We start from the raw sequence: 24375 nt of genomic DNA, 5'->3' as shown, positions 1-24375 counted from the left end.
AAACTAAATAAAGGGCTGCGCTTTAGCGCATGATATGCCCGTTGCTCTTTTAACTTGTCTTTTAAGCTTTAAATGAATTTATATGATCAACTAGAAATATATATACAAATCAAAAGGGATGTTACATTAATATATTCACCAAAGTTTCATAAAATCCCCCTTTTTTAAGTATAAAAATTCATTACTTAAGAAAACTTAAAAATCTAAAATTTATAAAAATGGAAAGGGACCTTATGTCAATAGATATAAACAATTTATCAAAGTTGCATAAAAGTTTGTGAAAGTGTTAGTTATTGTCCAATAATTGGGAAATCCCCCCTTTTTTAAGCATAAAAATTCATAACACGAAAATGTAAAATCTGAAATTTATAAAAATTGAAAGGGAGCTTACATCAATAGATATAAACAATTCACCAAAGTTTCATGGACATTGGTGAAAGCCTTTTTGAGTTATTGTCCGAAGTGTTAAAAATCCCCCTTTTTTTATGAATAAAGCCCCATAAATCCAAAACTTAAAATCTGAAATTTATAAAAATTAAAAGGGAGCTTACATCAATAGATATAAACAATTCACCAAAGTTTCATGGACATTGGTGAAAGCCTTTTTGAGTTATTGTCCGAAGTGTTGAAAATCCCCCTTTTTTTATGAATAAAGCCCCATAAATCCAAAACTTAAAATCTGAAATTTATAAAAATTGAAAGGGAGCTTACATCAATAGATATAAACAATTCACCAAAGTTTCATGGACATTGGTGAAAGCCTTTTCGAGTTATTGTCTGAAGTGTTGAAAATCCCCCTTTTTTTATGTATAAAGCCCCATAAATCCAAAACTTAAAATCTGAAATTTATAAAAAATTGAAAGGGAGCTTACATCAATAGATATAAACAATTCACCAAAGTTTCATGGACATTGGTGAAAGCCTTTTTGAGTTATTGTCCGAAGTGTTGAAAATCCCCCCTTTTTTATGAATAAAGCCCCATAAATCCAAAACTTAAAATCTGAAATTAAAAAAAAAACAAAGGGAGCTTACGTCAATAGATATAAACAATTCACTTAAGTTTCATGGAAATTGGTGAAAGTGTTTTTGAGTTATTGTCCGAAGTGTGGACGACGGACGGACAGACGGACGGAGGGACAACGGTATACCATAATACGCCCCGTCTAAAAGACGACGGGCGTATAAAAACAATAAAAAGACAAGCACATCTTTATAGTGACGAGAAAGAGTAGTGGCTATTTCAGTCGTTTCTGTAATCAATATTTTTTTCCAAGGCAGGATGATTAACTCTACGCTTAACCCCTGGGCCAGGAGGACCGGCAGCTAATTTCCTGGACCTGGATTTTCTGTCTGAATTTACTTCCATCTATACTATTAAACGAGAAGACCTCAATTTATGTGTCGCTTCTCTTCCTTCCACAATAGATCAATCATCATGCCTCTGTGTCCTATAGGTACAGTGGATAGTCATATTTGTCATCCATCTTATGATTATTGGTTGAGTTATTTTGGGAGAAAAACGACAAAAAAGGAGTCCGGATATGATTTCGTCATCGGACTGACTTTTAGTCATAGATAAGACTTCCGGTTTGAAACATGCACAAATACAACCAATCGTATGATAGATAACAAAAATGAAAAATAAATAAGCCAATCAGAGTGTTCTCCATATCATGGTGTTTAGATTGCAAGAACCACAACTATTATACCTCCTTATAGAAGACAATTATTTTTCGCATTTATCTACATGTAAACTACGATTATACTACTTTAATATATAGACTCTCTGTATTCTGTCTACTGTTTTCTTTGAAATGTTTACTATTTAAGGGGTCATATCAGTTGCATATATCTTAAAATAAGTAAAACATGTGACACGACCAATCGTATGATGGATAACAAAAATGAAAAATTAATAAGCCATTCAGAGCGTTCTCCATATCATGGTGTTTAGACTGCAAGAATCACAACTATTATGCCTCCTTAGAGAGGACAATTTTTTTTCACGTTTATCTACATGTAAACTACGATTATACTACTTTAATATATAGACTCTCTGTATTCTGTATTTATGTGAGTATAGGAAGTCCCCGATTCTGTCTACTGTTCTCTTTGAAATGTTTACTTAATTTAAGGGGTCATACCACTTGCATATATCTTAAAATAAGTAAAACATGTTCAACTTCATCTAAAACAACCTCGACCAAAAACTTTAACCTGAAGCGGGACGGACGGACAACCAAACGAACGCACGGATGCACAGACTAGAAAACATAATGCCCATAAATGGGCCATAAAAATTTATTGTTGAAAGGGAAAATAGTGATTTGGCAAAAATGAAAGTAAGGTAGAGATTACAGGGAGGCAGGACCTTTTTTAGGGGCGTTGGGATCAGGTGTTTTTAAGCTTGGGATTTAGGGATTGATCCTTAAGGGATCCGGGAATATATTTTTCGATTTTGGGATTTCGGGATATGAATTTGTTTAAATTCTGCATCTCGGTATTTCATGATTTTAAGCACAGGATTTCGGGATGAGGTCCCCTCCGACAACCCCTCGAATTAGATTTCATGTTTTAAGCGGTGCAATTTTTAAAATTTTATTTGACTTTTACTGAAAGAAGCATTGTAGCAAAGGAGAAGAATAGTTGTGGTCCGAGGCCAGACACACAAAAATAATTGAATTTAACAGAAAGGAAACAAATATCAGACTTTGGAAAAAGGGAGAGGGCTTAAATTTGATATCTTTTATGAAATTCTCCATACATAATATCTTTTACAAAAATTCATCCTACAACAGTTCACAAGCTGTATATGCCCATGATTTCGGGGGTGTGTTCTAGTAGCCTTTGATTCAAAAATCCATTCACAAGGCAGTATTACTATTTCATACCTGCCAACTGTCACTATTTGCGGGGGATTTCCCCCATGGAGGCTCACAGATGAAGATTTTGAAAGAGCAATTTTGTCCGCAACTTAAACAAAACAATAAATTTTACAATGGCTTTAGGCTTGTAATAGTATGAAGAAGCCAAAAAACATCACTAAAATATATTTGAAAGCCCCCTTGATGGTTTTGTAAAACTATAGGATCCATCTTGCACGTAATACCCCCATGGGCATTTTGAAAAGTTGGCAGGTATGCTATTTGACCCATAGCTGGATGCACGTAGAGAGTACTGAAGACAAAAAACAGTGCTGATCCCAGTTGTTCTGCAAAGATAATCAAATCCTGCTGCACATGAAACACCTATCATGTTGTTCAAATTCAGTTATAAACCTCATTCAGTGAAGTCACAATCCATGAAAAGAGAGCACTAGGATTGTTGTAAAGACAATTGAAACAGGTTATAAAGAAATATCTCAACAATTTTCTATACATTTTTCCAATGCAATAGCTAGTAATAGTAAAGACAAAAAATTAAGGCCTATTGGAAGTACTGATTGTACAATATACTTATAGGGAAATTTAACCACTTTTTTAATGATCATCATATAAATGACCTCTTTCAAAAGACATTACTGACAATTAACATCAAAATACTCAAACTTTTTGTTTTATTGTCATTTAATTCAATTGCTCTGTCAGTTGTTACATGAAATTAACATCTTAGGTACCAAATTGAATTTGTAGTTCACTTATCTATAGAAAGTGTAAATTTTTAACATCGTTTTGTTACAAATATTTTGGTCTTTGTTCGTGAGAAAAGGTTAGCTTTTCCTTTTTTTCTGCATATGTCCAATCAAATTTCTTTTTTTCTTTATTTTCCTTCTTCATTCAAACTCAACTATCAGTGAGTTCAAAATTAATCATTCAATTAAAAAATTCTGAATAAAGACACAGAAAACTGATAGTGAAGATTTGAACACATTAGGAGAAAAATCAGAGGCTTAAATAAGTTAATCTAATTTCTGACTCAAATCAATAATCTTGCTTTTCTGGGAATTTATCAGCCATAAAAACGGAGCATAGTTTTTAATGACGCAGTAATTTGTCAATTGGAATCGCTAAAAAACTCAAAGTGAAACGCTTCTCAAGATTAATAAAAGAAACTGTTTGTGACTCAACATTACAAATTGGGAAGTCAATATAAATTTAGTGAACATTTTCGGCCCATAAACTTCATTAGATATTGGTTTAATAATGACATTTTATGCCTCGTGAATCTACGAATTTATTTCTTCACGTTCTTTTACTAAATTAGGAGAGATCGGCAGAGTAATAAAATCACCCAAGCTAACACTCGTAGATGATGGCAATGTAATTCCATTATTCTGAACGATGATTTTGGACGTGAAAATCAAGATAGCCTTTTGGTCAACGATCGTCCAATGTTAACAAGACATTTCCGAGCTGGACATTTGCTGATTACCAGAATGAGATTACACTGACAAATACAATATTCCACAGGAAAAATATTTCTCATCACCGTGGGTGACGATCTTTAATTAATACATGGTCAGAACAATGAAAACTGACCAATTCCAATTTAGCAATTGTTTGGCCATGCGTGTGAACCAAATGCTGTTTTGTTTCTTGTTAAAGAATAGGCTTTATTCTATAGGGATGTCGACTGATGAGCAAAAAAATTGGCCAAAGTTATTTGAAATGTCTTGGGATCTGTTTCTGAAGACTTTAATCCCAAAGGCCTGCATTCATTTGTTAATAAATTAATTATATTTGTTTTTTCGGAATTGATTCCATAAATAAAGGCCACAAAACTATTTCTAACAAATCGACCCTATAGATTACAATAATGAGCCTATGGCTATGAATATATTACAATGAGCTTATGGAAATAATTTTGGATCACTAATTTAACTGACTTAAAAGGAACCAGTTTCACAGAGTTTTATTATTCAACTGTCTTCCCTGTTCTATAAAGATATTTAAACTGAATAGGGAATTTTATGTAATAACCAGGTGCTCCGCAGGGCGCAGCTTTATACGACCGCAGAGGTCGAACCCTGAACAGTTGGGGCAAGTATGGACAAAACATTTAAGCATGATACAGCTCTGAATTTGGATTGTGATCAAATTTTTGACATTACATGGTTTTTTTTTACACAAAACAAATGCCAAGATTTTACAAATCAATTAAAGATTTCTTCTTCAAACTTTTTAAATCTAAAATTAAATAGTTGACACAGCATAGGTTTCTGACACAGAATGAATGTGGTCTAATGAACTTAAAAGGTTTTTTTTGCCTTTGAGCAAATCACTATGCTGTTGAATATTAATCCTCTCAAAAAAATGTTTGAAGAAATTTTCTTTTTATTTATGAAATCTGAAATGAGAAAAATTTAACCCCCCCCTTTTTTTTCACATCCCCGTTTCCCTTTTTCAAAACTGATATCAATTCAAATTTCTAATGGAGTTTGCAACAATAACTACTCATTTAAATACATCATAAAATATTAAGATGTAAAAAAACTGCTTGTTATCACTGAATGGTAAAGATTATTTAAATTTATCAGTTGGTAGTAAAAAGTGTATATACATTGTATATTGTATATAACAAAGATTTAAGTTGATTCTGGACAAAGAAAGATAACTCCAATTAAAAAAAATTCTTGCTATTGCACAAATAGGATATTTCTTGCTTACTATTCTGGACAAAGAAAGATAACTCTAATTAAAAAAAAATTTGCTATTTCACAATATTGTGCAATTAGATATTTCTTGCCATTGCACAATACTGTGCAATTGAAAAGACTTGCTATTGCACAATACTTAATATAATAATTTTAGATCCTGATTTGGACCAACTTGAAAACTGGGCCCATAATCAAAAATCTAAGTACATGTTTAGATTCAGCATATCAAAGAGGCCCAAGAATTCAATTTTTGTTAAAATCAAACTTAGTTTAATTTTGGACCCTTTGGACTTTAATGTAGAATTTGAAATTTGAAAACAGGACCAAAAATGAAGAATCTACATACACAGTTAGATTTGGCATATCAAAGAACCCCAAGGATTCAATTTTTGATGAAATCAAACAAAAAGTTTAATTTTGGACCCTTTGGACCTTAATGTAGACCAATTTGAAAACTGGACCAAAAAAACTTCAATAATCAAGAATCTAAGTACATTTTTAGATTCAACATATCAAAGAACCCAACCGATTCATTTTTTGTCAAAATCAAACTAAGTTTAATTTTGGACCCTTTGGACCTTAATGTAGACCAATTTGAAAACGGGACCAAAAGTTGAGAATCTACATATACAGTTAGATTCGGCATATCAAAGAACCCCAATTATTCAATTTTGATGAAATCAAACAAAGTTTAATTTTGGACCCTTTGGGCCCCTTTTTCCTAAACTGTTGGGACCAAAACTCCCAAAATCAATACCAACCTTCCTTTTATGGTCATAACCCTTGTGTTTAAATTTCATAGATTTGTATTTACTTATACTAACATTATAGTGCGAAAACCAAGAAAAATGCTTATTTGGGTCCCTTTTTGGCCCCTAATTCCTAATCTGTTGGGTCCTAAACTCCCAAAATCAATACCAACCTTCCTTTTGTGGTCATAAACATTGTGTTTAAATTTCATAGATTTCCATTTACTTAACCTAAGGTTATTGTGCAAAAACCAAGAAAAATGCTTATTTGGGCCCTTTATTGGCCCCTTATTCCTAAACTATTGAAACCAAAACTCCCAAAATCAATCCCAATCTTTCTTTTGTGGTCATAAACCTTGTGTCAAAATTTCATAGATTTCTATTAACTTAAACTAAAGTTATGGTGCGAAAACCAAGAAAATGCTTATTTGGGCCCTTTTTGGCCCCTTATTCCTAAAATGTTGGGACCAAAACTCCCAAAATCAATACCAACCTTCCTTTTATGGTCATAAACCTTGTGTTAAAATTTCATAGATTTCTATTCACTTTTACTAAAGTTAGAGTGCGAAAACTAAAAGTATTCGGACGCCAGACGACGACGACGACGACGACGACGACGACGACGACGACGCCGACGCCAACGTGATAGCAATATACGACGAAAATTTTTTCAAAATTTGCGGTCGTATAAAAATAATGTATAAATATTCTATAATTGGTTAAAAGTAAAAATTTACAAATAGCAATGATTTCTTTTAAATGGTTTTCAGTAATATCTGAAAAGTATGAAAGCAACTAGATGTCAGTTGAACTACCTAAATATAAGAATATATCATATCTAAATTAAAAATTCAATGTAAAAGTTCACAAGTTTGTAACAAAAAAATCAAACAAACATTAAAACTAATGTCTTCCTCAAAATAAATAAAAAGATTTTCTAAATTCACAGATTATTTCTGTCAATACAAAACTCTCCCCTATTCATTTTTAGAAATTTTCAAGAATTTCATTATATGACCAATTTCTAAGGAGTGACAAATTTGATGAAAAATTTTGAGTTGAAATAATTGAGAATTTTGTAAGATAAAATATTTGTTCATCAAAGAAGTTACTATGTTACAAAGATAACACACTGATTTTTAAGTTGAAACAGGATGAAATAGAGGATTTAATTAAAGATCTCATCCTAAGCCACCAAACTACTTCTCCTAAAACAGATGGTCAATATAACTTCATCTAGATGTCATGAGAAAAATGTGATTTTTTTTTTTGGGGGGGGGGGGGTATAATGTTATGATGACATTTTAAAATACTATCTGTTTCAAAACATTTATTTTAATTACTGAAAAATATCAGTGACAATGAAATATAACTTTTAAGACTTTGCACTTTTATGGTCTGACCAAGAAAGTATATTTTTTTCAGTTCAAATAAAATTTCAGTCAGGTTAACCGTGAAATTGACCTCTGACATTGATATCAAATTGGAACCATTGTACATGTATAAGAACCATAGGACATTCATATTGTAAATAGATATAAGGTATGAGTGCCAATGAGACAACTCTCCATCCATGTCACAATCTGCAAAGGTAAACCATTATAGGTCAAAGTACAGTCTGTAACACAAAGCCCTGACTTACATTGAATGGCAAGATATACAGGGCCCCAAAAATGACTAGTGTAAAACCAATTAATCTATATAAAAAACACTGAAAACAAGGATCTCAATTTTTTCTTATTTGGCACCCCACCCTGTATAGTTAGTCAGCCACCAGCATATTTATTATACAACTATTGTACTAAAACAACAGTAAACAACATTACTGACTTCATTGTCTTCTGAATATTTGATGACCTTATCCAATAAACAACATCAATTATTTACGGGATCCTCAAGATGGAAATTTCCAATCAAAGGAAGATTTACGTAAGAGGAAAATTCTATTTCATGTTATTGTCATGCTTCAGTGATCATAGCAGAGACGAGAGTTGGTATCTATCAATTCTTTTGAGTTTTTTTTTATACATATTTATATAATATCCAATTAAGATCTAAATTATATAATCTTACAGTAACAGATCTATGTGCATGTCCCAACAATGTTTTTGTATTTTTTTTCATGTGACAGTGTTTTGTTTATTTATAAAACTTGGTTACTATGCATACAACATATTTATGTGTTGGTCAAAGTCAATCATGGTTGTCTTTGATTATTTTCATGTGATCTATTATTTGAAGAACTTTGTGTTGATAGTATAAATATTGAAAGAATTGTCTCTATAAAGAAGAAATCTGGGCATGGGTTAAATCTTTCTTAATATTTAAAGTCCCTATTTTCTCTATAAAGTCTCAAGAATCTCAAGTCACACAAACTCTATGATATTATATAGACAAAAAAAAAACCCTTTTTAGTTCACTTATACTCACTGCCTATAACTGAAGTGTCCTATAATGTTTGACGAAGTGTTAGTAATTCAAATCTTACTTGTCAGTGCCTCTCTCAATGGCCTGGTGTGCCCAGTAACTGAAGGTCCCCATTGCGCCAGATAATAGGTCACCTTGACCACCACATCTTCTTGGACTTCCCTCACTACAGCATACCAGTACTGTAATATAAATATACATGTCTTAATTAGGATAAAACAGCAAAAATATCAATTAGAGTCTAGATGAAGGTTCCTTCATTTCTGTGTTTTTTTAAAATTTTATGTCATTTTTTGTATTCAGTATTTTTTTGCACTACTTTTCTCTAATCATTATATTTGTTGTCCTTTGTTCTGCATGTTTTGACTATTAGTCTATATTCTGTAAACACAATCCAGACCCTCATCCATTGCAAAATAAAATAAGGGGAAAAAAGAAGGTTTAGGGCATACGATACAGTTACAGGGGAGGTAATGACGTTGCTAATGTAAATTGTTATTTTTCGAGCATCAAACTATGAATTATCAGGACTTTTATTTCGACTGATTTTTATCATTCAAACTTATCCAACTTGAAAAGGAGTACATGGACCCCTCTTTTTTTAAAATGCCATTTGGTTACTACGTAGGAAGATTATGTGTGCCAATTTTCATGAAAACGTAAATAGTGGTTTCTTTCTTTCTTTCTCTCTCTATACCGGTATATGTACATGATATGTGTAATTTTTTTTTTTTTTTCTGCTGTGCTTGTAATATTTTTGTAATGGATAAATACCCAATTATCCTTTGTTTTTCTATCATAAAAAGGAATTTCAATGTATTTTCCCTAGATGGTGTAAGATTTTAATTCCTCAAACATATCATTGATGCTTGTCAAATTACTATACTGTGAAATACACCATTGATTGTTTTAATAAAATAGTTTATAATCTTAAAAAAAAAAGAAATAAAAAGTTTTTCATAATTATAAAATGTCTGTATGACAAATCTTGCATTTAAACACAAAATATGCCTGTCTATTTTCAAAGATGAAATCAAATTTATTCTGGTGCAAAAACATAAAACATCTGTATAAAATAAAACAGTTACAATTGCCATATTTGTTCATGATATTATAAATTCATCAGAAAGTGACAAATTTATTTGTATTTTATTTTTCCTCCCTCCATCTGCTTGAAGTGTGGATGTCTGTTATTAAAGAATAAAAATACAATCAAATCTTCATACTCAATAAGAGACCATCCAACCAGTGTTTTTTATGGCGTACATAAAAATCTGGACATGATGTATGACATGGACTCCTATAGTACTAATTAAGACCTGTAACCAGAGTCTGTCAAACTTAATTTTTATGACTACAAAAAAATATATCAGGCTTAAACTTGAGGCTCCAAAGAGCATGCATGCATTGCTCATTTGGCAAAAATATGCAGCATTTTAATTTTAAGATGTTCGCACCCTATGCCACGTAGGCGCTGACAGGAGTTGTAAGTTGTAATTTAGCAATAGTGGCACACACTATGTGGTATGGTTGCCAAGGAGATAAATATCAACTAGAGTGCAAATGTTACGGATGTTAGCAAATATAGGTTACCGTACAGCCTTCAATAATGAGCAACACCATACTGTACAGTTAGTTATACTGTAGATTCATTAATATTCCTTGGATACCAATTTTTCGTGGATTTGTGGGTAAAGGTGAACCACTAAATAAAATATTTAAAAAACGAAAATTTCCTGTAGGCTTGTAGGCAAACTTCTGCAAAACCTTGAAATACAATATCAACCAAAAAACATGCAAGTTTTCCTTAATACACGAAAATTGGTACCCACGAAAATAAGAGAATCCACAGAGAAAGAGCCAACATGACAAAATTTGAAACAATGCATTAGAGAAGCTATCAGCCTGATTAATAACAAAACTATTTATAAAACAAGTTCGACAGAAAAGAACCAGTGCCAACCCCTGTATTAAAGGGACCAGATTTGGGTAAGGCATATAAAGAAAGTTGAGGGGTTAAACATGTTTGTGAGCCCTCTTCTGTGAATAGTTTGATCTAGATCCACTGAGAGAAAAAAATAATTAAAAACAAGAATGTGTCCAAAGTACATGGATGCCCACTCAATCATTTTCCATGTTCCATGGACCATGAAATAGGGTAAAAATCTAATTTGGCATTAAAATTAGAAAGATTATACTATAGGGAACATGTGTACTATTAGTTTCAAGTTTATTTGACCTCAATTTCATCAAAAACTACCTTGACCAAAAGCGGGACAGACACTGACGGATGGACGGACAACATACAGACGGATGCATAGACCAGAAAACATATTGCCCATAAATGGTTCATTTCTATGTTAAGTGGACCGTGAAATTGGGGTCAAAACTTTAATTTGGCACTAAAATTAGAATCATAAGCAATAAGTGTACTAAGTTTCAAGTTGATAGGACTTCAGCTTCATCAAAAACTACCTTGACCAAAAACCTTAACCTGAAACTTCCACTTTCATTTTCTATGTTCAATGGACCGTGAAATTGGGGTAAAAAGTCTAATTTGGCTTTAAAATTAGAAAGATCATATCATAAGCAACAAGTGTACTAAGTTTCAAGTTGATTGGACTTCAGCTTCATCCAAAGCTACCTTGACCAAAAACTTTCAACCTGAAACTCCCACTTTCCTTTTCTATGTTCAATGGACCGTGAAATTGGGGTCAAAAGTCTAATTTCGCTTTAAAAAAACAAACGGACAGACGGACGAACGGAGCCATAGACCAGAAAACATAATGCCCCTCTACTATCGTAGGTGGGGTATAAAAAATTAAATATATTTTAGGACAATGAATCCTATAAAGAGTCAATTGATAATTTCTATAATAAACTTGATTTATTTCAAATCTAATTTCTAATTAAAAAAATTTATATCATTTTCAGGCATAAAAGTTTAGTGACAGCTTAAATAAAACTGAGAATGGAAATGGGGAATGTGTCAAAGACACAACAAACCGACCAAAGAGCAGATAACAGTCAAAGGCCACCCATGGGTCTTCAATAAAGTTTAATTCTGTACATTGCCTTATTGACATTTATCAAATTAAATCTTATTCCTGTAGATAGTAGAAATTAATGGCCGGAGTGAGTTTAATTTTGTCATGGGCCAGGTTCACTGTGCTACATGTAATCAGGATTTCATGAAATATTCAGTACTTATTTACTCTGCAGAATTGAACAATCATGAAAATGTGATCAATTTTTTTTTTACATAAGCATGTTTCCTACACAGAATCCCGATTTATCACCAGTACAGGCTTGGGAATAAAGTGTTAAGGAAGAAGACTGGCAGGAGACCTATTCTGAATCCAAGCCTACCAGTCCTTGTTGTTACTCCTTAAAAGTGCAAGCTTGGAGGAAAGACAGCTAGGCTCAGCAAAACCCAATCTCAAAGTGAACATTTCAAACAGGAAGGGGATTGAACCCAATTTCCCTCTGCATCTTAGGTAAACATTTGTGCAAAATTTTTCATGTGTCAAAATATACTCCCAATGGAGCTTTAGAATTCTCCGTACTTAAGATGACTGGCTAGTTATAAACCCTGGTGTGCATGAAATGGCACATCCAAAAACAATAGAGTTCTAAATAGTAATTACCTGCTTTCTGACCAACACAGTTTTGAAATACAACTCTGTCTAGGTCCTGCCATCAACTCGTAAATCAAATGAGCAAAAATATTAACTATCAAATAAGATATCAAAAACGAGTTATCATAAAAATACAAAGCAATCAATTTGGAGAATTGTCAATGCATTGAATGACAGCCGATAACCCTTCAAGATAATGGCGTATTCGTTTCCTTTAATTTGACTTTGTATCAGATAGCCGATGCTGGCAAGTCTTCTGATCTCCCCAGTTCCGGAGGTCAATCTTTCACCAATTACTTTTTCGTAGAAAAAGAGATGATGAATTGGGTGAGAAGTATTAGAAATATTGAGCTTTTCGTAAAACGGTTCTTAATCTAATGATTAAGTGATGCTATTTCTAGGGTCGAGTATCAATCTGTAAAAATTAGAAAAGATTTTTTGTCGTTTTTCATAATTCAAGTTGAAAAATATGATTAATGAGAAATGAAGACCTTTAAAATGACTGATTGTTTGGTAATTTTGTTTTTCTATTCTAATTAGTAAAGGCTGTGCAAAAATCTAAGTTGTGTCCCCCCTTTTTGAAGGAATCTCTTCTACTGCATTAGACTGAACCATTAATATTCAGTGAAAATCAAATTCAGGAAAAAAATAATTAAACAATTTGTACTTCCTTATATTAATATTCTATTTCCAATACTTTATTCATTCTATATAAGTTTTATTCGAATAAAAATTGGAAACTCAAGTTATCATAAGGAAACTTTTTTTTCACAACTTTTTCATATTTAATGATAGTGACCTCGCCACATTGACTCAAGCTATAGGCGTCTTTCAATTTCCTGTATAGTCCATCTGTAGAAGTTTCATTAAAATAAGGAAAGATTAATATCGAATTAAGTATTTTTCAAGATGTTTCAATCTATGGTAGCAGTATAACCTTGACCTTCGACATATTGACCTCAAAATCAAAAGCCTCCTTAAACTGTCCATCAGTATAAGAAGTTTAATTCTTATCAAGCATGGGATACATACTCAATTTCCCCCAGAAAACCTTTCTTCTAGGACTTTTCTTTTTGTAGTACATGTATGACAATGAGCATGCTGGTTGGACCTTGTGACTCCAAATCAATAGGTCTCTTCCCCTGACTTATATCTTTCACCTCTAAATGTTCCATTCCAATTTAGAAAGGGATTCTCAAAATATCATCTTCCAACCATTTATTGAGGACCAACGACAGAAGGATGGACAAAGTATACTAGATGCTCCGAAAAAACTTTTATTAACAAAATAAATTATGGAAGTTCTATTTCTGTTAAAAAAAAAGAATATTGCTGTTCTGTTCTTGCACTTAAACATCATTTAAAACTTGTTGCATTTTAATTGGTTTCCATTAAAATAACAATTTCTTTTGGAGGTTAAAAATGCAGTTGTTTTGACTTGCATTAATATTATACTGATCAGAAATCTGGCATCATCGCAAACATAACTTAATTATAGAATATAATCAAAACATTTTCCTGCTTAGGAAACAAATAAATTGATCAAAATGAAGTTATTCCAAAAACATCGCTTTCTGCTATAAATTGATTATGTTTAAAAGAAGTTCCATTTATAAAACTTAATTGTTTTCAATATCATGACAATTTTACTATAGTGTTTAACCAAATTCTCAGAAAACGTGAAATAATTACGACAAATGAAATGCCTAAACATGAAAGGATTATAAAATGATTTAGGAGAAATAAAGATTCAAATCTTGCCAACTACAAGCATAATCTGAATATTAATGGTAGTTCATGAAATCTGAATCAAAATCAGTCTTTCTGTCACTCAGTGGTTCTCCCTTTAATTAAACGCTGTAGTGAATGTGACAAATTTCATCTGACTTCTGCCAATTTTCTTGCCAATTCTAACATATCTAATATATTGTTGACAGAAAACTTGTTAAAAGTGCTATATCAACATGGCCAGACTCTGACCAACACTAAATTATTTTTATGCAGATTTGGTCAAGAATTGCAATTTTTCATTTTTTTTATGCAAATGAGTATAAAGTTTATTAGGAACTGAATAATTTTTCTTGCATCTGTCACATAGTTTTCACTTCAAACAGAAAATTGCATTTATATCCAAAATTATATAGTGAATGCAATATTTCTACTAAATTTCTTTGCAATATCAATAAATTATATCTATGAATATTTCTACTAGTCATTCTAGAAAAGAAATCTTACTAGAAATATTGCAATAGTCAGATAATTCCCATACACAGCTGCATGTTTTAATTGAAACTAAAGATTTTTCTGTAAAATCTGACAAATTACAAATATTATCAAATATTGTTTGTTGACACAATATAAAGTGCTAAGCAACCTGAACATTTGTTTTAGCTAATCAACTTAATTTGATTCAATTGAATGTTGATATTATTTTTTTACCATTTATTTGTTCAAATGCAAAAAGGCAGTTGAAATATTTTCGAAAATTCAACTGAAATAGGTTTGATGGCACCTCACATTTTACTCGGAGAGATAAACTACTTTGAAGGTTTAAAAATTCAACATGAATAATTATATAATATGATTCCGATGTCTGAATGCTGTTAATTTTTACTTTAATACTAATATAGTTTAAAATAATTGATGAATTTATTTTCCTTTATAAAATAAAAGAAAGATTGCAAATGCAACACATATCCACTTTTTTGGCAAATGATGTTGATGCAAGCACCTGTTGTTCACCATTAGGTCCTTCAACAATGAGCAAAACCCTGATTTATTATTGTGAACCAGCTAAACTGTTCATTCTATATTTCATTACATAATTTCTGAAGTATTCTTGTGGGTGGCTTACATGGAACATTTAATACAAAATCAGATTACAATTCTAGTGTCAGAAACTTTATTTTTGTAAGGAGGTGATAAAATTTAAAAATCAGCAAATCATCCATCTTTTTCAAAACAACTGTTAAAACAATGAAAAATGCAAAAAAAAAAAAAAATATTTCAGCCTTTTTTCCATGGAACATATTGTAAGTAATTCTGGCCCATCATTCTTAATGACAATATCATATGAATCAATTTTAGACAAAAACAGATTGCAAAACATTTTTTCATAGGAATCTTTGCCATTTTGTAATGAAGCAGAACACCTTTATGTAAGTAATAGTTTTATCTTGGGAGGGAAGTAGAAAAACACATGCTTTAAAACAGATGTGTAACCCTGAATATTAATAACTCCCTGGAAACCTGAGTGGTTGTTCAAGCAGCCAACAAATTTACTTTTAATGTGGTATTTCTTCTTGATATACAAAGGCATTTCAGAAGAAAGAAAAGTCTATATAAATTGTAGAAGATGAATACTTCATGCACTTACAAAAAAAAACAATAGATGCTCTTCCCTTGCTTTTTGTGTTTTTTTGCTGTTCAGTGATTGTGCACATTCTGATTTTGTGTCTGACATGGATGGATTCCCCACATCCTTTCTTTTCTATTACTTTCATGTTACCTTATCTATGGTAGGACATTCAGGTATTTGGTCAAGTAAGAGGGTGATACGGCATATGATACAGATTTTGCCATGTATTATATGCTTTATCATATATTTCAACAGAAGAGTATTATATTATATGAACTGTTTTCTGATCCATAGCACTGGTTACCTTCAGTTCTACTTTTGTCTTGTTTCAAAGGCCTTAAAAGAACTGCTCCATTACTTATCCAAAGCACCTGGGTTACCTTACAATTTGCGTGCTGTTGTTTTAAAAATATTTTGTTTATTATTGTATTTATTTGTGTGTTTTGTATTTTTTATAGTTGCATTTAGTGTGCCAAAAAATATGAAAACTTGACGTTCGTGACGTCAAATACCAAAGGAGGGGGTGTGATAAAGGGTAAGCGATAAAGGGTAGGGGTGTGATAAAGGGTATGCGATACAGGGTGCGCATCACAGTTGTGCGATATTGATTAAACAGCAGGCTATTTATCAAATATGCAAAACTACTGTATTTACTACTAAACATATGATAAATAACTTTTATAATGAAAACTATCCATTTGGTTATAAAAAACATATGCATCAGGTTTTTTCAAATCAAGGTTTCATATGACTTTAATTGTTATGTTTTAGATAGATTTTTCTCAATACTTTTTTAAATGGTTAGCTGTCCTTTGTGGACAAAAAAACCGATATGCTTATGTTGGAGAGGAGGTTACTGGGCCAATCTTTACAACAGATATTACTATTGTTTTGCACATTTTAAGTTTTTTACTGACAGTTCCCACCCTTTTTGAAATGTGACATTAAATGAGTACATGTATTTGAGATCCACTGAATTTCAAATATAAATACTTTCTGACTAATTACCATCTGTTTAATGTCAAATCAAATTATCAACAAACTATGCACCTTATTTTAGATACCAAAGAAACAGCTCTGTGATAATTTGTGGAAACCTACATCAGAAATAGACAACTACTAATCTATTTCACAACAACAATGAAGACATCCTGACTAAAAACAATACACAGAAAATCTGTTTCTTGTACATAATGGTCAATATTGTCACTTAACAAGCTAATATGTTCTTTCAGGTGAAATGTTTATGTATTGGTTATCGTAAAGTCAGCTATAAGACTGATTTTTATGACTAAAGGATTTTGCAGGTGAAATATTTATGTTTTTATCATCAAAAGGTCAAGTGTCTTGTGTATTGTTTTATGGAAAAAGAAATAAACAGGCTGTAAAAATAATCATTGACTCATAAAATTAATGAACAAGATCATGTTAATTTCTGATAAGAAAACCAACGACATGGGTGGGGCTTAATCATAGGATATTCTCTTTGATGGGAACAGATATAAATAATATATATAAGAATAAATATGATCTTTAGAGTAAACATTCAAGAAAATTTAGTGCTACTACATTATTATGCAAAATAAAAAGATCCATATTGAACCTTTTTTTTTATTATATTTACATAAAACCAAATGGATAGTAAGTCTAAAATAAGAATTTGATCTTCGTTCAAAGTTTCTTATTCTCTTAGAAAGAAACTGGTCAAGGCTCTGATCAATTTAGAGCTTGACATAGGGAAAACATTTTGTCATTTTTGAAGACTATGTACTGAACTTCAGCTGTTTTTTCTGTTCTTTTTTAGTTGTTGGATTGTTGTCTTACTTATTCAAATTATTCTTGTGCTTAAGCTTTATAAGTGAGAATTTACAGAATAAAAGCATTGAGATTGTTCATGTTTGCAAACCTGTATGATTTCTTCATTTAGACAAAAATCAATTTACTACTTTGATAACAAAATCCCAATGGGAACTTTACAACTTACAGTCAGAATAAAGCTTTGATTAAAAGGTCTGAAAATTTATTCAAACACAAAAAATCTTATATTCTTTTATTTTGCTCACTTTTGAAATCTTTGAAAGTTATATACAAAGTATATAAAATAAAATAAAGTAACCCTATCTCAATAGAGATATAAGAATATATAAGAATTTTTTTTTTTAAATGATAATGTCTAATCATATACATTTGTACTAGTAAATTCCAAAAAAGTATTTCTTATTAAACCTACATTCAAATTTAAAGAATACAACAATTAAATAATTAAAATTATGACACAAAAACAGGACAAGATAAAATATGCACCACAGGAAGTTAAAACGACTCAAATATTTATCATCTGATTCTAACGATTTCACTAATTACAGGTTCAAATGATAATTAACACAGTCACACGATCTGTGAGCAAAGGGAGATAATTATACTATCGTATTACTGACACCACAGTTATAGGTAGGTATAATTACTCACATGCTCATACTTACAGGTGAAAATTAGTGAATCATTTCTGCACCTTATAAACCTTTCCTATTTTGGAGCTTTCAAAACTTTTTTTTTGCATTTTTTCATTTAGTTTTATGTTTTATCAACCTCTTGTATTACAGGTATATAGGTAATTTTGTAATTTACATGTTTTTTTTTCTTTTTCATCCAGCTGATTGTCATTACTGTGAACATATATTTTAAGCTAAAATTGAGAATGGAAATGGGGAAGCCTTCTGTATAACACTTATTATCAACTGACATTTATCTTTTTTTTTTTAACTAGAATCCAAATATAAATCATAATTCATTGGATACTTCTAAATTGTGGACTATAGTAACATCAGACCTTTTTACTGTCATTTTCCTATTAAAATATGACTTCTTTATAGCTTTTTGTCCACCACATAAAGATTTGACCTTTAACCTACCATTTTCGCCATCAGATATGATGTCATTTGGACCTTTCTTTACAATGGTAACATTGCCCAGAGCTCTGGACAGAACTTTTACAGCAAGTACTGGTTCTTCTGGTTTAGGCTTCTCTCCCATCTGAAAAACATTTTCAAAAACATCAACATATATTTGCAAGCCATTTCTAAAATTGTCAGATTGAAAAATATTAAGAAACTAAGGTTTCAACTCCCTCAGGCAAAGTTGCAGATTTGGCTGTTGTTTTGAAGTTTTACTTGTTCACATAGCTCTCCAACTGTTTCTTTTCTGATCATTCCTGATGAAGTTAAATCCAGAAAAGTACTTTAGAAGCATAAAATTTATAAAGTGTTGCTGTCATTTTTTAAAACAGATGTCACACAGCAAAAAGACTAAAAAATACTTGACAACTAAAAATTTGTTTTGATATCAGGATAGCAGACAAAGCTAAATTTAGCTTATCTAAGGTCAAAGTTCATATCATCTTTAATAACTACAACACCAAAAAATCAATTAGTACAAGATAGATATGATATAAAAAGAAAAACATTTCTGTAAGAAACTCATGATTTGACCTTCTGAATGAACTTTCTTAACTAATTAAATTAGCTGAACTCTTATGTCTGTGTATTGGAATTATGTAATTCATTATTAGAACAACTTGGCAATTTAAAAATAAATATTAGTAGTAAAATATATATAATTCTAAAACTTCAACCAAGAGTTTAAAGTGGTTATGAAGGTGAAAATGTAATTTTCAGAGGCAATTCAATATAATTGAAAGTTTTTAATTATGTGTTAAATGTCTTTGATCATTATATATTGTCTTACAGGAATTAAAGCACTCATCTCACAGGGAGGCTACGATAAATTAAATAACCGCTCTGTCTACTAACAATACTATCAGACCTCGTCATCAGGAAAACACTTTCTCTGCCGACCAGATACAATAACCAAAACACTAATTACGGGACTGAGGGCAATATTTGGTCATTTTGACAGAGTTGTCAAAGTATTTAAACACAACATGAGAAGATTTAATCACCGTTGTTTTCCTATCTATATAAAAAATCGTTACCTGAACGGGACATTCAGATCACCTTGTTAACCCGTCATAGCAGACTTGGTGTCTTTGATTTTAGTCACCTTTCCAGAGCTGTTTTTTAAAAGCTAACAATGTCTTGGGAATAAAATGCGTTCTTTAAGCAAAAGGGATTAGTTTATAGCTTAAAAAGTAATTTTTAAAATAAAATTTTTGGGCAAAATTGTTAAAAGTGTTATTTACAAAGTTTTAAATAATGAAATTCAAGTTAAATTTTTTCACTTATCATCTTTGAATTTCTGTTTCTTATGTTTTTAGCATGGTTTATCGGAACTCCTAACAGTTCAACTTTTCAAAACACTTTAAAGCATATAATTGACAAACATGCAGTACTTCATTCAGACTTATGCAGATATACCATAGCAAAAAACTTTCTCTTTGATTAAAACTTTCCCTTATCTCATTAAAAATGTACTATTTGTCATACAAGTGTGAGGTTTAGCTAGCTATAAAACCAGTTTCAATCCAACATTTTTTACATTAGAGAATTCCTTTACTAATTCAGGAATATGACAGTTGTTGTTCATTCATTTGATGTGTTTGAGCTTTTGATTTTGCCATTTCATTAGGGACTTTCTGTTTTGCAGATTCCTTGTAGTTCAGTATTTTAGTGATTTTACTTTTTACTCTTAAAAATTCTAGAATAAACTTCCCATTGAACACCATATTATGTATGCAAGACAAGGCTTCCATATCAAAGCAAAATGTCTTTGGTGGAATCTTGGCTAATTTGGAAACAAATAAACAACCATAAAAATAAAATAAAAGTCTGCAACAAATTAATTAAAACAATAAAATGATGATCGGCCAATTGTGTTCTTGGAATTGTAACAATATAAATTAATTAAAAGTGGAAAGGACAAGATTGTTGTTATTGAAATTAGCAAATTTCAGGAAAGTGAGGAAAAATAATTGTACCATAAGATAAATATCTGTTCATTTCAAAGATTTATGATGGACTTAAAGAAGGGATCAAGAATCTTAATCATGATAAATGTTGCAATTTTCTAGCTTACCTCCCTTTAATTCCCTGGCAATACACTGGGGTCATTAATTAGGTCATTTATAATACAAATGTAAATAAAGTGACAGAAATGGACATTGTTAAACAAACAGTGATCATAGTTGGTCCTTTGAATTATGGGTAAATAATGAAAATGGCTTCCAGTTTGTTATTTCTGGGGATTCTTTGGTGTCCAGTTAAGTCAACTGGGCAGAATTTAACCAATTATCATCAATAATTAGAGGCCATTTTCTGACACTTCATTATGAATAGGGGAGATTGTAGGATTATAGATGTATTAATCCTGTCATTAAGGTCATGACCCTAAAAAACAGATATTTCCAGAAAATTGTGATTGATTTTTAATCATCACCTTCAAAGGTGCATTTTGGAAAGCACTGCAATCTCATAATTTATTAATACGCCAAAAACAAAAAGTTATGTGTTGGGTTTTTCTCCTTAGGGCTATTCCAGAAAAAAATGTATGGGGGGGTTGGAAGGCACATTGTATTAATAATACATGGGTGATGGGTATCAGAGCAACTTTTCACACTATAGTGCACTATAATTATCAATTACAATTGTCTGGGTGGCTGGTGCTGACAAAAACTGCCTTCCAACCCCTCCATACATTTTTTTTCTGGAATAGCCCTTATGAAAAAGAGGGTATGAAGGTAGGATTTCATGTTTTTCCTTTTTCTCAATTCAACCTCAATTCTATATGGAGAAACATGCAATTTTGCAAAGGACTAACAGCACTTTGGTAATTTTTGCAATATTATTAAAAAGTGAGGACCAGCAGCTTTTCTTCTAAGACCACCAGGAGAAAAAAAGATTTCTACACATTTGCAGATGTTACACTTTAATCTAAATCGATCAGCAATGAACATATTTAAAGAACAAATCAGTAAAGGGAAAAGACTTGAGCTAACTTCTATGTCATAATAATTTCTCATTTAATCATATAACATCTTCATATTTTAAAAGTTATCTAGTTAACTGACAATTAAAAACTAGGTACAAACAAAATCAAATAAAGAATTCCTGATCAGAAGGTTCACAATGAAAGCAACCTTATTGATCTTTGTAAAATATAAAATTTCCAGAAAAAAAGAAGATTTTTATAAAAAAAAATGTTTTTTTTATTAATTTTGTACAAACATCAATAAAAACTTAAAAGGATTTTTGAAATTTGGAATCAACCATATAGTTTTCATTAAAGGGATGTTCCTGGTTTAAAATTTCTTTGAATGAAACATGCTAAAGGTTGGAATGACAACAACAGTGGATACAATATCACCTGCTAAATTATTAATTACAAATTCTCTTATTGAGTTACAGTTATTGTATGTTTACAAGGTAAAGGTCACTTCCAATACAAAATGGGTCACTCAATAAACCTTTGTAACAACTCTTGGAAGGGTCTGTGTTTGCAAGTTGTAATGCAAAAGTTATGCCTCTTAACAACATATCCACATCCTCCACTTCATCAGGGTTCATCCATTTTTTTTAAAAGTTTAACCTACCTATTGTATCAGCTGGTAATGTTTTTATTTTTTGCTGAATATACATGAAATATGTGTCACTGGACATTAGGCAAACTATATAATCAATTTATCAGAATGATCACATGCAAATTACAACCAGGTGCTCCGCAGGGCGCAGCTTTATACGACCGCAGAGGTCGAACCCTGAACAGTTGGGGCAAGTATGGACAAAACATTCTAGCGTGATACAGCTCTGAATTTGGATTGTGATCAAATTTTTGACATTACATGTTTTTTTTTTTACAGAAAACAAATGTCAAGATTTTACAAATTTTACAATTAAAGATTTCTTCTTCAAACTTTTTAAATCTAAAATTAAATAGTTGACACAGCATAGGTTTCTGACACAGAATGAATGTGGTCTAATGAACTTAAAAGTTTGTTTTTGCCTTTTAGCAATTCACTATGCTGTTGAATATTAATCCTCTCAAAAAAATGTTTGAAGAAATTTTCTTTTTATTTATGAAATCTGAAATGAGAAAAATTTAACCCCCCCCCCCCCCCTTTTTTCACATCCCCGTTTCCCTTTTTCCAAAACTGATATTAATTCAAATTTCTAATGGAGTTTGCAACAATAACTACTCTTTTAAATACATCATAAAATATTAAAATGTAAAATAAAGTGCTTGTTATCACTGAATGGTAAAGATTGGTTGGTAGTAAAAGTGAATATACATTGTTTATTGTATAAAACAATAAAAAAAACTTCATCAGCAACATTTTATATTGGTAAATTTCCAATGAAGTTATTTACATAAAGTTATTGGCAAATAAAAATAGAAAATGACATCATAGTCATGTCTGGCAAATGTCCAACATACATTATCTAAAAACATTTTAGATAAGATAAGGAAATAAGATGTAAAAAAACTGCTTGTTATCACTGAATGGTAAAGATTATTTTAATTTATCAGTTGGTAGTAAAAAGTGAATATACATTGTATATTGTATATAACAAAGATTTAAGTTGATTCTGGACAAAGAAAGATAACTCCAATTAAAAACAAATCTTGCTATTGCACAATATTTTGCAATTAGATATTTCTTGCTTACTATTCTGGACAAAGAAAGATAACTCTAATTAAAAAAAAATTTGCTATTTCACAATATTGTGCAATTAGATATTTCTTGCCATTGCGCAATACTGTGCAATTGAAAAGACTTGCTATTGCACAATACTTAATATAATAATTTTAGATCCTGATTTGGACCAACTTGAAAACTGGGCCCATAATAAAAAATCTAAGTACATTTTTGGATTCAGCATATCAAAGAACCCCAAGATTTCAATTTTTGTTAAAATCAGACTAAGTTTAATTTTGGACCCTTTGGACTTTAGTGTAGACCAATTTGAAAACAGGACCAAAAATGAAGAATCTACATACACAGTTAGATTTGGTATATCAAAGAACCCCATTTATTCAATTTTTGATGAAATCAAACAAAGTTTAATTTTGGACCCCGATTTGGACCAACTTGAAAACTGGGCCAATAATCAAGAATCTAAGTACATTTTTAGATTCAGCATATCAAAGAACCTAACTAATTCATTTTTTGTCAAAATCAAACTAAGTTTAATTTTGGACCCTTTGGACGTTAATGTAGACCAATTTGAAAACGGGACCAAAAGTTAAGAATCTACATACACAGTCATGACAGTTAGATTCGGCATATCAAAGAACCCCAATTATTCAATTTTGATGAAATCAAACAAAGTTTAATTTTGGACCCTTTGGGCCCCTTATTCTGTTGGGACCAAAACTCCCAAAATCAATACCAACCTTCCTTTTATGGTCATAAACCTTGTGTTTAAATTTCATAGATTTCTATTTACTTATACTAACGTTATGGTGCGAAAACCAAGAAAAATGCTTATTTGGGTCCCTTTTTGGCCCCTAATTCCTAAACTGTTGGGACCTTAACTCCTAAAATCAATACCAACCTTCCTTTTGTAGTCATTAACATTGTGTTTAAATTTCATTGATTTCTATTTACTTAAACTAAAGTTATTGTGCGAAAACCAAGAATAATGCTTATTTGGG

General features: G+C 31.1%; 1 protein-coding gene and 1 long non-coding RNA gene across 2 annotated transcripts in view; one reads left to right on the top strand and one right to left on the bottom strand.

Annotated features, from left to right (window-relative positions):
• The window catches only part of LOC143042441 (ATP-dependent (S)-NAD(P)H-hydrate dehydratase-like), a 121229-nt gene that overhangs the window by 79550 nt on the left and 17304 nt on the right, over positions 1–24375 (bottom strand). Inside the window, exons 8-9 of the mRNA XM_076214725.1 lie at positions 18681–18801; positions 8834–8954 (exon numbers count right to left, since the gene is read on the bottom strand). Coding sequence (XP_076070840.1) covers positions 8834–8954; positions 18681–18801 — 242 coding nt within the window. The remainder of the gene's footprint in view (positions 1–8833; positions 8955–18680; positions 18802–24375) is intronic.
• LOC143042443 (uncharacterized) lies at positions 5630–6581 on the top strand. The gene is made up of 2 exons (XR_012967991.1): positions 5630–6005; positions 6153–6581. It is a non-coding gene; the product is annotated as an uncharacterized LOC143042443 (long non-coding RNA).

Source organism: Mytilus galloprovincialis, chromosome 8, assembly GCF_965363235.1.
Source record: "Mytilus galloprovincialis chromosome 8, xbMytGall1.hap1.1, whole genome shotgun sequence".
In the NCBI taxonomy this organism is placed as follows: Eukaryota; Metazoa; Mollusca; class Bivalvia; order Mytilida; family Mytilidae; genus Mytilus; species Mytilus galloprovincialis.
The sequence above is the reverse complement of the archived record's forward strand: the minus strand, read 5'-3'. Positions and strand labels throughout refer to the sequence as shown.